This window comes from Tachypleus tridentatus, chromosome 8, assembly GCF_004210375.1.
Source record: "Tachypleus tridentatus isolate NWPU-2018 chromosome 8, ASM421037v1, whole genome shotgun sequence".
Taxonomy (NCBI): Eukaryota; Metazoa; Arthropoda; class Merostomata; order Xiphosura; family Limulidae; genus Tachypleus; species Tachypleus tridentatus.
In genome coordinates this window covers 148,958,301-148,974,924 of record NC_134832.1, presented here as the reverse complement: position 1 = coordinate 148,974,924, position 16,624 = coordinate 148,958,301, and the positions used below count along the sequence as shown (strand labels likewise).

Genomic DNA, 16,624 nt, shown 5'->3' with positions numbered 1-16,624 from the left:
TTAAGAAATTAACTCATATAATAAAGTTTGAATTATAATCTATAATTTGATTCCAAACTTATTGACATAAATTTATAAACTAATAGTACAATAAAATTTTGAATACAAGTCAAGAAATGTGATGACATGGTCTCTGATCTGTGACCCATAGCGAAAGGGTTATTCGAGATAATTGCCCAGCTCTAATTCTGAAAGGTACATTTTTTTTTATTAAACCTTTTGCTTGTAATACACTCTTGACCTGCAAATTGTTATAATTTCAAACTGTGAACCTTCTTCCACTACAGCTTTGGATTCTCTTAACCCTCTCTAAGATAAAATGTTCACAAATCCTCAACTACTCTGCACATTAGACACTTCAAACCAGATCCTTTTTCATACGAGTACACAGAAAAATCTTTTTCAAAACTAAAGAAAATTTTTTTTTTAAATTTCCATTAGAAGCATGCAACATTTAAACAGTATTATAATCCAGTTTCTAAAACACCTCAGTTAAAAACAACTTCTCCAATGTCATCAACTTAAGAGTTTAACTTAAGTTTAACCTTCTCTGTAAAGACCATAAAATTTAAAGGTAAGCTTGTTAATAAGATAGAAATCAAACAAGCTGTTTTAACGAAGCTAAATAATACCAGGTTTATCAAAAATTTTGACTCGCATCTTATTGTAATTTGCTAGAAAATGTATACTAAAACATTAGTGCTAAAAATATAAACTTTTTTATTACTTAAATTCTATAATAATGATTTCCATACTATTTCTATATATGGTTTTTATATCTTTTAATGATAACAATTGCTCATTGGTATTTTGTGAGTAAATCTTACCTTAATCACACTACTAACATAATTTTGCTGTATCACTAAGTCTGCTAATTCTGACAGGTTCACATGAGCTTTGAGAAACATCTGCAAATGAAGAGAAACACAAAGAAAGTGATGTGAAAGTAGCTACCTATAGCAGCAATGTTATTTCACTGTTTGTTGAATAATATGGAATTTCATTACTGTACATGTTCCTTCGTTAACTTTCAAACACTGGTTTTAAATTTTAAGAATCCAAGAGTGTTTACAGAAATCAAAAACTGTTAATATTGGAAAAAACTCAGTATATAGTACAATACTTTATATAAAATTTGAAGCTTGGTAAATCTAAATTACATACACATGTTAAGAACAAGTTGGTCGATTTAGGCCAGTCACCTCATCTACTGAATTAAATTTCAAAGTAAAACATTCAATTCCAGTCTTTACCATTCAAACATTTACACTCTCTTAAATATATGTATCACATCTAAAGACAAACCAAAGTATGTAAATACTATGCTTTCTCTTAGATTTACTGCCTTGAAGACGACCCACACAGATGCTGCCTACCCTGTCAAAATTTGTCTCTTACTCTTTACATACTCACCATTAAGTTTGAAAGAAAAAAGTATCTTAACAACACCAAGCCCTTTCACAGTCTTAAACAACTCAATCAGATCTTTAATTCACATAACTCTCATAAAAGTTGTACTTGTTCACATATCAAGTTGTCTTGGTTAAAGAGTTAAATTTAAGAAAGTTTTTTTTTTATAGATTCACAATTAAAAAAATATTTTGCTTACTTTTAATTAAGTAATGAACATCTGAGAAATAATTTATCCTACTGAGTTGAGCAGCTTTCTGCTTCTTCTATTTTAAGTGCTGAATAATACCTTGTAAGTTAACTGGTTTTATAAAACCTGTACGAAGAACAAGTGAAAATGAAAACTTCCAATGTATCTTCCACAACCATTTTCATATACAACCCACAAGTGCATCTTTTAATAAGACTCATAAAACTTACTTAAAACAAACAAATGGAACACTGGGCTCTATTTTTTTTTAAATCCAGTTATCTTTACCTGCTGAAGTAGTTTCTTAATGCCATGGAAATCACTGTCATCTGGTGTTGTTGCTTCAAAATCAACCTGCACTTCCTAAAGAAAAGAATTCAAATACAATTAACTTATACACACTCACCATTATATAAGAAATAATAAAATATTAATATTGTTTTGCCATAAAATCTCAACTTAAAACTCTATATAAAACCAAAGGATCTTAAAAGGTGAAATCTATACACTAGTTATTATTTTTACACTATGCATAACAACAGACAGTTCCACTTGTACTACCCCAATAAACAAACTCATCCATACTCATAACAACCATCTGCTGTCAGACAGTTCCACTTGTACTACCCCAATAAACAAACTCATCCATACTCATAACAACTAGAGCCATCTGCTGTCGCATATATAACAACAGACAGTTCCACTTGTACTACCCCAATAAACAAACTCATCCATACTCATAACAACTAGAGCCATCTGCTGTCACATACATAACAACAGACAGTTCCACTTGTACTACCCCAATAAACAAACCTATCCATACTCATAACAACTAGAGCCATCTGCTGTCACATACATAACAACAGACAGTTCCACTTGTACTACCCCAATAAACAAACCCATTCATACTCATAACAACTAGAGCCATCTGCTGCTGTCATATAACTACAGTTCCACTTGTACTACCCCAATAAACAAACTCATCCATACTCATAACAACTAGAGCCATCTGCTGTCACATACTTTTATTCTCGGTGAATCCACATTGTCACCAATAATATTTTACCAACAGTACAAGCAGCAATTAAAGATGTGAAACAGAACAAAGAGACCCAAACCATCAAATAATCTTAAATTCAGTGGAACTTGTTGATCCACATTTTTAAGTGAATCCAAAAGTATTCATCTGATACAAGTGGTTGTGACTTGAAAGGTGCCAGACCTGTCACTACCCAGTTCCTATAATTGATGATTATCTAGGAAGAAGAATTAGTCTTAACAGGCATCTATGACTTCAGATTTGATGACAAGGAACCCTGACGATAACTAAACCTTGTTGAAAAATTGTACACTTGTTACTATATTAAACTGGTAATACAGTTTTCTTTACTATCCATTCAAGCCATCCTCAAACTTTAATACACTTATGACAGTATAATTCATTCATTTTAATTTTCCAGCAAATTATATCTATACCATATATTAACTTAACAAAATCACTAGTGTATATGGTGCAGTAATTCTTTTTAAAGTATGTTTTGTATATTTTACAGAAATTTTCATGATTTGCTACTAATTATCATCACACCTTATAAAATTCTGATTTCCTTAGTTATGTAGATAATAACATGGTTTTGATTAGTTCTCAACCAAAGAACCATAAACATTACTGGATGCTCTCAGTATCCAATAAGTAAACTGGATTTTTATCCAGATGTTTGCAGCAGCCATTCAGGTTTAAGGAGTTAATACACAAGTTGTTTATTGAGAAGCTAAGTATATGTGATGAGTAACAAATAAAAGTTAGTAAATTAAATCAATGTAGTTACAAAAGAATGATTTCCTCTATGATCTTTCAATCACATCAAAAGGCTCAGTAAGCAGTTATTATCAAAACTGATTTTAGTGTGTAAAGTTAATAACTTTGCATATTAAAATAAACCAAGATTAAACAAAATTTTTTATGGTTATTAAAGTTTCTTAGATAAAACATTAAAACTGACTTGAATGGATTTTTTTCTTACAATGAAAAGCTGAATATAACTTTGGGTCTTTATTCAAATATAAATTTTACTTTTATCCACTTCACTAAGCCTGATAAAACAAGTTAAAAATGCTATATGTTGTAAATAAATAAACAAAATCATAGCTATTCCCCATACTAAATATAAGCCTAAATATTATCTACAATATGTAGTACATAACATAAAATTTAAGGATAAAACCAACTGGTCCATTTAAGACATTCCCTCTAATAAGTTAAACTTTTAAATAAAATAAAACTCAAAATCAGGCTTTACAATTTAAATATTTACTAAGCTTTCCTTTAAATTCTCTTAACTTTACTGCATCCACCACCCTTTAGAAAAGTAAAATTATCTCAGATGATATGTTTTCTGAACTGCCAAAATGTATGCTTGTCCCATAGTCCTACCATTCTCATGTAAGTACAAAAAAATATGATTCATTGAGAGTATCAGTTCCTTTCACAATGTTAGACATCTCAATCACATTCCAAGAAAAAAAATGTTCAGAAATCTTAAACTGTCCTCATATGACAACTTTTCCAAACCAGGTATCATGCTAACAACTCTCCTCTGAACCCTTCCTGAGTAAAGGATTTAAAACTGAGCACAGTACTCAAAATTAACCTAACCTCTACAATGAAATTATAGCCTCTCTAAACTTGTGTTCAATATATCTGTAGATAGAACCCAAAATACTATTTCCCTACACCTAGCAACAGCACTTTATACACTGATCAAACATTACACCAAGATCCTTTACTTCTATAACATTGTTAAGATTATTCCCATCAAGATTATACTCTTAATTCAATTTACAATTTACCCAACATGAATCATCTTACATTCATTATAATTAAAAACCCATCCATTATTTATTTGCCCAAATCACCAAATAATCTAAACCCTTTTGTAAAGCACTTGCATACTCTTCACAGCCAGCAAGATCCATAACTTTAATACCATTATCAGATGTAAATACCCTGCTAACAATTTCTTCATATAGCCATTGATGTAAATTGAGAATAACAAAGGTTCTAACACTGAGCTTTGAGGTACTTCATTTGTGACATTCATCTATTATGATTGAACTCCACCTATAGAATTCTTCTGCTTTTGTTTCTATCCAAAGAACTACTTATTCCCACATCCATTTATAATAATCCTCCGACTTCTTCCATGCAGCTACTATTCTATCCAATTTGTTAACTTATCTCCCACACCTAGAGAGAGAATTTTTTACAAGCCTTTTATATGGCAGCTTGTCAACTTTCTGAAGATCCAGATGCACTAAATTTACAGACAAATAAGCAGTAAACTCTAGCAAGAATGTCAAAAGTTTAGTAAAGAGGGAATATCCTGCAATGAAATCATGTTAACTATACAACAAAATTTGAAACTTTGTTGAATGACTTTTCAAAGCATTTTGTATAAGTGAATTGCAAAAATTTGGCACATTTTACACCTTGTTTGAAAATAGAAAAACCATAGATCAACTTCTTAGCTTCTAACACTTACCCACTATTCAAAACTTACATAATAATAACAATAACAGCACATGGATCATATCTCCAATATTTAACCTCACCTAGGAGCTTTATCACTCTTTCAACTCACCATTTTTTTCTTAACAAAATCAGAATTAAAGTGACAATATTGTTTCCATCTATTAACTTTCAAAATGAGGATGTTACTTAAGTTTTCTTTAGTATATATTGAAGAAAAGGTAGAATTCAGTAACCCAGTCACCTAATAATAAGATATAAGCCTTTCCTTTATCATCACTTTAAAACCCTATCACATCCTAATATTTTGCTTACCCTTAATGTATTTGAAACAATCTTTTACTCATAATTTTTACATTTTTCATCCAATCTTTTATCCATGGACCATTTTTGATGTCCTAATGTCTTGTTTAACCAACTCTCTTGATTCTCTTTACTCCTTCAAATCTTTCATCATTGCAGTCGATTATCTTACGTTTACAATGTTTTCATTCAGTTTTATCTTTTATAATCTATGTGAACCAACTTTATTTACCTGCAGCTATTCTGTTTTTTACAAAAAGGAAAATGTTTATCTTGAATATTTCAAAAAATATTTTGAAATTATTTACACATTTGATCAACATTTCTAGTTAAACTGGTTGGCCAAATCACAACAGATAATTCTTGTCTCTCCCCTTCAAAATTTGGTTTCTTCAAATTTGGAGCCAAACTATCATTATTCCTTATCTCCATAGGCAGCAAAACATCAAATATAATTGAGCCACAAGTACTTTTACCCAGATGTTCCTCAGTCTACATACTAAAGACTATTTTTATAAGAAATTACATAATCTAAAATAGCATCATTCCTTGTAGGTTCCATAATCAAGTGGTGAATAAAACCATAACTTGCCTTCCTCTTAGTTTGACTTTAACATTTCCTAGTCTGTACACTCAAAATTAAAATTCCTTATAATAACAATATTACTAATCACCAAAATCATAACCTCAATGTCAAGTGTCTTGTTAAACTCATCAATGTCACCTGGTGATCCATAACAAATTCCAGTTGAAAGCTTTCTTTCGTTACATCTACTAATAGGAACCCAAATACATTCAGTCTCTCTGCTATTATATTTGATATATTCAACACAATATAACTCGTATTATGCACATAAAACCATTCCTCTCTGTCTTTGTAATAACCTATTCCTGCTAAATAACCTATAACCTAGTGTTTTAAATAACCTTTTCTCATCAAAACTGTTTGCATATAACCAAGTTTAAGTTGTTTCACTTGTACCACAATGTTTCATTCTAACTGGTACTCCAAGGTCATCTATTTTATTTCTTGCACTTCCAGCATTACACTAATAATAAGTTAGCCCACACTTAAAACTATTTCTGCAGAGTGTTCCTACACTACACATTTCTTTACATCATAACCCTCACTTATATCTAGTCCTAATTTAAAGATACTTGGGTAGCTGAGTTAATAGCTTTTACAAACAAACAGTCCCTTTCCTATTCAATGTTAACCATACATTCCAAAAGCTTTCTGTTCTTATCAAATCTATTCCACATGTTAAACCAATCTGCTCTCCTTATGTTTGGCCCTAACGACCTACTTATACTCTCATCCTCATGATTAACTCTTGGCAGTAGCCCTAACTGAATTATGTTATGGCCCTCTTCTTTAAATGCCTTTATTAAACTCCCTGTGCTTATTAACTAGCTCCTTTTACCCAACTCACTTGCATTATTAACACTTCTGTGTTAAAAAAAAATTACAGCACTACTAGTACTGTTTACAACATCATTTTATCACTAACAGTATTAATTATATATATCACTCCTGCCTCTGGGTAAAATCTAACTTCTCCCTAGTACCATACTGATTATCCTACACAGCTTCTATACCAAAAAATAAACAAACCAAAAACCAGCCATAACAATAATCTTTGTAACTTTAAAACTTCTATCTCTATCTTCCATATGGGTTCCCTTACCACATCTGTACATAAGATAAGGACTGAAATTGTTCCATTATACAGCCTGCTTATTACAATTATGTCTACTACACTTAGCCCTAACAGTACTGCTTTTAACCTCCTGAAAGTCATTATTAGCTACTATATCCCTTGCATGTGAAAGCCCAACTACTTTTTCAATTCTTGCTGCCATGTCCCAGAGTTTACACGTCACTTCCTATAGAACCTCTACTCTGTTTGTGACAGCTTCCATTCTTCTATAAACTACAAACATTGAAAACAAGATTTAAGAGGGGAATCAATAAATTTCAGAAAACTTAAAGAGTGGGATTTTGTTCCAGGGTAATTAAAAAAGGCAACCTTGTGCCAAATGACCCCTTACTGTCCACATGTTATGACAACTGAAGCAAAACATGGTAAGACTAACAAATTTATGTTTGTAAAAAAATAAATAACACTTTTTTTTACTTTTTCCAGCTGTCGAAGAACTTTTATATTAAATATATTTTTCAGTTTTATTTTGGAAAAGTTCTTCAAAATAATTAATTTAAAACAAAGGCTTTAACACTGTTTATCAAATATTAATACTAAGCAAAAGGAAATTTTATTTCAACTGGATAAACTTCTGAAAATGTTTCTATTATTTATATGGTTCTGAATTTATACTCTGTGTATAAGGGCAGTAGATATGACAGCATCTTAACTGCACTCAAAAGTTTAGTTGCAACTGTAGTGGTTAGGGTGTTTGACTCATAATCTGAGGGCTGTGGGTTTCAACCCCCATCACACCAAACATGCTCACCTTTCCATCCATGGAGGCATTATGATGTAATGGTTAATTCCCCTCTAGTCTTACACTGCTAAAATAGGGACAGTTAATGCAGCTAGCCCTCATGTAGCTTCACATGAAACTCAAAAAACAAATAAATAGTATTGTTGGCAGTGTCTCTGTCATTTATGTTACTTTATTAACATGAGTATCTCATGACAGTGTCATCTTACTTGGAACATATGATGATAAATTCTAATTATTTTGTATTAGTTATTACTACCATCATTACTAGAAGTACTGTTAAGCTAGGTAGAAACAAACGAGGTATTGTATTTCAGGTATCATAACACTATGCTAGTACCAGTAGTACTATTATAGGCTGTACATTGTAAAGGGCTTATTTGTTTGTTGTAACTTATAACAGACACAAGAAAAACATTAAACTGCTGTTGTTGAAACTGATATGGATTCATACTGGAGCTAAAAAAAACACATCATGTTTTTTTCATTTGGAGTTAAATATTAAAGTAATAGGTATAAGTTGTACTCAGTGGTGTTGGAAGCAGTTACAAAGTTTGGCTAGACATGCAGATTTCACATTTACTGAGACATGGAGTATAAGGAGTGATAGGTAAAATCAACTTCTTTACTGCCAAAGGCAACTCAATATACGAGGGGTATGGGGGCATGTCAGACAGAAAATCAGTATAATAATATAATTTACAGTCGCTACATATGTTTTATAACTACAGTATATGTACCAGTAGGTAGAGGCAACAACCACGCCTATTACTAATTATCATATCTATATATTTAAGCTTCGAAACTTACTGTGTCAACTAGTTCATCGTCAGAACTATTGTTTTCTGGGTCCGAATCACTATGCTCACTATTTTCACCTTTTTCTTCTCTCCCATTATCAATTTCCATATCACTACCACGTTTCTTTTTGGAGGCTGCCATTTTTAGTTATGACTACAACGAGAACTGCAACATATAGCGACGTAATATATATATATATATATATATATATATAATTATTATTTGGTGTATATTCTTTGTTATTTCGTTTGCTTATTCATAATAATTCAAATAATTTCGATGAGTTTTGCGTGAAGGTGTATGTATATATATATTATTTTAACTATTATCTCCCATAACTATTTGTTTATATATATATATTATATACACACCATACAGCGTATTACTCACCTATTAAAAAAAAGTCGACTAAAATATTATTGTGATATTTTTACTTGCCCTGATCATGTTCTTTTTTTATTATTTTATTGAACAGCAGGTGTTTCTTATATTTTACTAGCTCGAACTGACATGTTGATATGATGATTGGAAATATATCATTTCATTTTATCTTTTCATATTTATTAAAAAATATACTTTACTTAAATATTTCCAAGTAATTTTCCAAAATTAAAGTTTCAGTGTCATTTTCTGGAACGATGCCCAAAACATTCTAAGGGCTGGCACAGGGAATTTAATATGTTGGCGTTAGTTAAGAGTCTAACTCCCCTTAAACATTTTTCGTTGCAATGATCGCTCAAAGTAATCTAAGAATCACATGATATTCACTAGAACCTCACGCTGGTTTGAGAGTGTAATATTTCATTCCTTTTGGATTCCTACACCCTTCTCCAGTATATATGCAAATAGTACACGCTATTCAGTTAGTTTAGTTAGTTAGTTATCACAATGAGATTCCATCTAGGAACATAGGGCCGCAATCGCTTGCGGATTCTTCAACAAGTATTTAAGTGAGTAGGTTGTTAGCCCACTGCACCGATCGATCCGTCCCTAATTTAGCAGTGTAAGACTAGAGGGAAGGCAGCTAGTCATCACCACCCACCGCCAACTCTTGGGCTACTCTTTTACCAACGAATAGTGTGATTGACCGTCACATTATAACGCCCCCACGACTGGGAGGGCGAGCATGTTTGGCGCGACGCGGGCGCGAACCCGCGACCTTCGGATTACGAGTCGCACGCCTTACGCGCAAGGCCATGCCAGGCCCATTCAGACAAAGTAATTGATTTAAATTTAGTTAGAGTAACCAAGGTATTTGTTTTTTTCGCCAAGTTTCATTTGAACGTGTTTTCTATTATACTAAGCCACACGTGGTTTTATGGTTATTAAGCTCGGCTGAATCTGTAGGTCATTCGTTCACATCCATTTACCGGTACAAAACGTTGCACTTTGCACTTTTGGGCTGTGGGTACGTTCAAATGGTGGCAGTTAAATTCCACTGCTCCGTCAATGAAAAGTAGTCTGTTTGTTTGTTTTGAATTTCGCTCAAAGCGACTCGAGAGCTATATGCGCTAGCCGTCCCTAATTTAGCAGTGTAAGACTACAGTCATCACCACCCACCGCCAACTCTTGAGCTACTCTTTTACCAATGAATAGTGGGATTGACCGTCACATTATAACGCCCCCACGGCTGAAAGGGCGAGCATGTTTGGTGCGACCGGAATTCGAACCCGCGACCCTCAGATTACGAGTCGAACGCCTTAATCCACCTGGCTATGCCAAAAAAAGCTGTCAGTTGGTGCTGTTGACTACCTGCCTTCCTGCTAGCCTATTAGTCCAAAATTATGGAAGGTTAACTAACACACAAAGCACTTGAGTAATTTCGTGCAAATATTTAAAAAACAAATATAATTTCTACCATTTCACTCTCTGTGAGTTTTAAAATATGATTATCATAGAAAGGCAGTTTCTGAGACCCCATGGGACAAATGTGGAAGGGAAAAGACCTCGGTTGAGGCAAAGACAACATTGGATAATGTGTCAGACTAAGACTTTCACAGGCGTTTGTTAGAGTTATTTCTACAGTATCTATCTGTCCTTGTGAAATAGAGATTAATATGTGACTATAAGAACTCCAAAGCTCTGTTACTTACTTCTGAAGAAGTATAAAACTGTTCGACAGAACATGGTAGTGAAGAACAGACTAGATACTCCGAGAAGTATTGAGGTAGATGGTAAGGGCTCCAAGGTGTAAATTTACAATTCTAGGCATTTCCAGACACTAATGGCTGAGAATAGTGGTAACACGTAAATGTTGGGTGAAGTTAACCACAACACCATCCAAAATCTTTGAAGCATAATAGAGCTTCCTTAGCTGGTAAAACGTATTGGTAATATACGTAGACTACATTAAAAGATTTAATTTGGCACACAATTTGACAAAGACATGCATGCTATGCATCATGTCATTTTGTACCAAATTTTACCCACAATATGGATTTGTGAAGATACTAGCATCTCCAAACTTTTTGTTTTGGAAGGGGGTAATAAGAACCTCCACTGAATTCTAACAACATCTCAGCTGCACAGTTTAACTACCCAGATCCAAATGTCATAGCTACAATACCAATGCAACAGAATGTAAGCTCTAGAGAGGTTGAGAATATGAAGGAAAGCCCCCCTTCAACTATGGCTTACCTTGTCACTTGTTATTGAAATGTTTATATCCTGTCCCAAGGTACCATAAACTTCTAATCAAAGACTGTGCTAATTAGTTGGACTCAATAGAAAAACATGAGCTTAATAAAATGCTCTAAGAGTATGATGATAGGATTGTAGAAACAGATGGTCAATTGAATCTGACAAAACTCACATGTAATCACATAGATATTGGCAACATATCTGCTGGAAAAAATGCCACATAAGTTTCTTAGGAGCACAAGTGATATTGTCAGCATTCACAATGACTGAATGCAAAATGATGGAATGACACAACCTGCAAAGAGTGTTTGGTCATTTCGATGAATAAAAGTATGTTAGTGTCATGCTACTAAATAATATGGACAAACCTCTTGATGTGTTAGAAAATGTTTCTTGATCAATACAATAATTATATCTTGGGACTTAAAGGGAGGAAATCAGGATTTGCAGATCATGACATTCAGTCTGTGTAATTCATCTTCAATTTTCGAGAAGCTGATGGAGTTTTTAGTTATATGAATGCAATGGTTGAAATGTCTCATCTATGTAAATTACATCCTAGTTTTTGCACTTTTGGAACCATTGCTAAGAACCAAAGAATAGTATTTCATGCAACAGGTTTAAAATTTAAACTAGTAAAATATGTGTTAAAACACAAAAATGTTTGGGCTGAAAACAATTTATTAGTTACATGCTAGGCAAGGATCACTGATGTGTTAAAACACAAAAAAGTGGAATTTATTAGTTACATGCTAGGCAAGGAGAGCTCATGGATTCTGTGAAAATTTCAGTGTCAGGGAATAGCCTTAGTCAGATACCAAATGAAACTTTCATAAATTTCTAGGTTTCATTCTGAATTGTAGCCACACCACTTTCTGGATTTGCAAAGACTGATACAGAAGTAATATAGATATAAAGGTGTGGAAACATGCTGAGGTTCTTAAAGCATGCATGATTTTGCTCAAAACATACAGTTGGGTTATATACATCAAGAATATCCATTTATCCTAGTTGCAACTTCTGGTAATAGTGGAATTGTAATTGTTTTCTTATAAGTAGAATACAGTAGGGAATATATGACTTCATTAATGTTTGAGAAAGAAGCAACTAGTTACAGCTGTAGCATTTGTCAAATGTTACCATCACTCTTTGTATGGTAGGGAGTTCACATCCAAGTAAACCGTGCATTCCTAAAATATGTAATGAATAATGACAACACTGTCCAGGTCAGCACTATGAAAAATCATATATATTATACCCCTTCAAGTTAGGTCAAAATATGTAATGAATAATGACAACACTGTCCAGGTCAGCACTATGAAAAATCATATATATTATACCCCTTCAAGTTAGGTCAAAATATGTAATGAATAATGACAACACTGTCCAGGTCAGCACTATGAAAAATCATATATATTATACCCCTTCAAGTTAAGTCAAAATATGTAATGAATAATGACAACACTGTCCAGGTCAGCACTATGAAAAATCATATATATTATACCCCTTCAAGTTAGGTCAAAATATGTAATGAATAATGACAACACTGTCCAGGTCAGCACTATGAAAAATCATATATATTATACCCCTTCAAGTTAAGTCAAAATATGTAATGAATAATGACAACACTGTCCAGGTCAGCACTATGAAAAATTCATATATATTATACCCCTTCAAGTTAAGTCAAAATATGTAATGAATAATGACAACACTGTCCAGGTCAGCACTATGAAAAATCATATATATTATACCCCTTCAAGTTAAGTCAAAATATGTAATGAATAATGACACCACTGTCCAGGTCAGCACTATGAAAAATCATATATATTATACCCCTTCAAGTTAAGTCATATCTGTCTGTTGAGTGTTCACATCTTGTATACTGTGCAACAGTATAAACCATTGTACTAAAATATATAATGAATAATGATAACACTGTCCAGGTCAGCACTATGAAAAATCATATATATTATACCCCTTCAAGTTAAGTCATATCTGTCTGTTGAGTGTTCACATCTTGTATACTGTGCAGCAGTATAAACCATTGCAGAAACAGTTGTGCCAAACCAAATAAGTAGTGAGAATTATGTATTTGAACAGATATCACAAATAAATAATCAGAAGATTGTTATTCTCAAGTCATTTCTAAACTTTCAAGAAGATTCCAGTAATTAATGCATGCCCATCATGTGACAATAAAATTACCTCTAGCTAAACAATAATGTTAATATCCTAATAAAAATATTCCATAAAGCATGGTTTGTTTACTTCATTTGTGTAGAGATGTAATCTGTAATAATTGTACCACATATATTAATGAAAGTAAATGTGTGTGCATCAAGGAAAATTCTGGTATACAGTTGAAAATTCACTCATTAAAATAATATTTTAAACATAACTAATTTTAGAAAGATATTTGGTTCTAATCGACTACTTCATCAAGTGGGCCAAAGCTTATGACCTGGTTATGCATTGGGGCTCTTCAATACAGTTGTGTTGGCTGAACAGTGAATGTGATATGCACTATTATGGCAAACTTAAGCTCTAAATTTCCAATGTTGCTCTTGAGATGTGGTTCCTACAGGAACCAAAGATGGATACGTATATTGAATTTAATGATAAGAACATTCTATTGTATGGTATCAACTAAGCTAATAAGGAGAAAGAAACATGCAGCACCTTATTGATCTCTTTTGAGGTGTTAGAGGAGTATCTTGTATGCTCTGACCATTAGCCAAAACACTAATAATGACCTACTAATCTCTAGGACTGTAATTAACTGTCTTATCAATAGTTAAATTGGTTAGGTGATTGAAAATATAAGGACTTCAAAAAGTGGTGTTCCTTGATCTCTGGTGGGTCAAGGTAAAATCAAATGACAGTTACTCTTTTGTTAGGCAGTTAAGACAGTTGGTTTGTCAAAATCTCATCACAAAACATGTTTGACCTTTCAACTGTGGATGCATTATAGTGTTAATGTCAGTCCTACTTTTCTAAATAAAAAATTAGTGATTGATGGTGTTGACTAGGTGCCCTTCCTCTAGTCTATCACTTTAGAATTAGGGACAGCGAGTGCAAATAATCATTCGTAGCTTTGTGTAAAATTCAATAAAACAAACGTTTCTCTAATTTTGTCATCACTGTTTCTCCATACTTCTTCAATCTTATTGTTGTAATCTCTTCACACATCTTTAATACCCTTATTAATCTTGTCTTCAATAAGGTTTATTTTTATTTACAATTCCCTTTTAAATAGCACGTCTCTTTCTTTTAACTGCTCCTTTCAATTCTTATTGAATTCTTTTAATTTTATATCTCTCACCTCCTGGTTCTTTTTTAATTTTTTGTAAATTTCTTCTTGGTCTTGTCTTAATAATTTCATCAATTCAAGTAATGTTTTACTCTCGACTGTCCTTGACCCTGAGGTTGTCATCCTCAAAGTTGAAGTTCAATTTCAATAATTTCAAAGTTTTACTTTGTTTTCACCAAAATAATCCCACTTCTGACATTAGAGTTGTAACATTTATTTACAGGTTCTTTTGAATTTCCTAGTGGAAATAATTTGAGCTCCAGAAAATGTAAAGATAACAAATTAGATTATTAATTTCTTAATTATTATTTATATGAACTGCTTTAACCTGCACACTGTTGTAACCGCTAGGCCTAAAAAAATACGACGCTAGCTGTACTTCTTGTAACATAAAAATAAACTTGCTTGTACAATTTCATAGCTAATAGATCAAGTAACTGAATATATACATATATACTATAACAGCTGTAAATGCTTCACTGGACTAAACTGATTGATTGAAATTCTGAGGTAGTGATTTCTATTTTTATTTTCTTATGGTGTTGTTAAGTGTTCATTCATTATCCCTTTTACCATTTAATTGATTAAAGGAATGATTCACCTTGTAGCTGATCATCTTAGTTTCGAGTAGTTATATACGTATTATTGAAACAAATATCAGTTTCCCCTAGTAGTGGCATACAAAAGATATAATTAACATTGTGTTTGTTTGTTTGTCTTGTTTTTTTAATTTCGCGCAAAGCTACTCGAGGGATATCTGCGCTAGCCGTCCATAATTTAGCAGTTTAAGACTAGAGGGAAGGCAGCTAGTCACCACCAACCACCGCCAACTTTTGGGCTACTTTTTTACCAACGAATAGTGGGATTGATTGTCACATCATAACACCCCCACTGCTGAAAGGACGAGTATGTTTGGTGTGATGGGAATTCGAACCCGCGACTCTCGGATTACGAGTCGAACGCCTTAACACGCTTGGCCATGCCGGGCTCCATAAGATATCATAAGATAATGTTATTGAGCAGCAGTTCCCACCGCCCTCTTGCGCACTTTATTTTTTGTTCTTTTTATTTCGCGCAAAGCAACATGAGGGATATCTGCGCTAGCCGTCCTTAACATGGCAGTGTAATACTAAAGGAAAGGTAGCTAGTCATCATTACCCACCGCCAACTCTTGGGTTACTCTTTCACCAACGAATAGTGGGATTGACCGTAACATTATAATGCCTTCACGGCTGAAAGGGCGAACACATTTGGTGTGACGGTATTCAAACCCGCGACCCTCAGATTAGGCGTTAAGCGGCCTAACCACTTGGCCATGCCAAGTGTCCTTATTTTGATATATCCAATGTTAAGCGTTTTTACAAATATTTTCTCGGTACTACGGGTGTAAAGACATGTTTCTGTTGTACTGCCGTGCGTGCTTTCTGGTGTAAAACCTTGTAATGTTACTAACAGTAGTCTTTAAGACTGAGATGTGTGTAGTTCTCATAAACCAGTGTCGTGACTTACAGAATACTACCCTATGAACGGCTGTTTTTACTTGTAATTACTATTCGGAGTATCAATACCTCACTGAGAAATACTTAGAGAAAATGGACATTTTATAGAGCCAGATTCTTTACAGCAGGTGTCTGTGATTTATTGGCGATAAATTCCAAAAATAAACGCACAGCAGACAATGCACTTGTTTATAAGTAATATATTCAAAATAAGTTATGTACAAAATTAAGTTATGTTATTGTTTATCTAGAGCTTTAAATAATTGTCTCCTTTTCTTCAAATTGCACACAGACAGGTTCAATTAGTTTAGAACACCATTTTGACAAGACATTATTCTCTGAAAGTTCGCACGTTACGGCTACACTGAAAATCATACAGTTTAACATCAGTTTTACTAACTTAACTAAACAACTTCCTTATTTTGTACTAACTTAGTCACCTAGGTATCTATCTATTTATATATATATTGCTCGGTTGA

At 33.1% G+C, this 16,624-nt stretch overlaps 1 protein-coding gene across 1 annotated transcript in view; it reads right to left on the bottom strand.

Moving 5' to 3' along the window:
• LOC143223744 (protein BCCIP homolog) overlaps positions 1-8,873 on the bottom strand; it is a 28,086-nt gene extending 19,213 nt beyond the window's left edge. The window contains exons 1-3 of the mRNA XM_076452122.1: positions 8,706-8,873; positions 1,889-1,963; positions 828-908 (exon numbers count right to left, since the gene is read on the bottom strand). Coding sequence (XP_076308237.1) covers positions 828-908; positions 1,889-1,963; positions 8,706-8,837 — 288 coding nt within the window. The 5' untranslated portion in view covers positions 8,838-8,873. The remainder of the gene's footprint in view (positions 1-827; positions 909-1,888; positions 1,964-8,705) is intronic.
• Between the last annotated feature and the right edge of the window lie 7,751 nt (positions 8,874-16,624).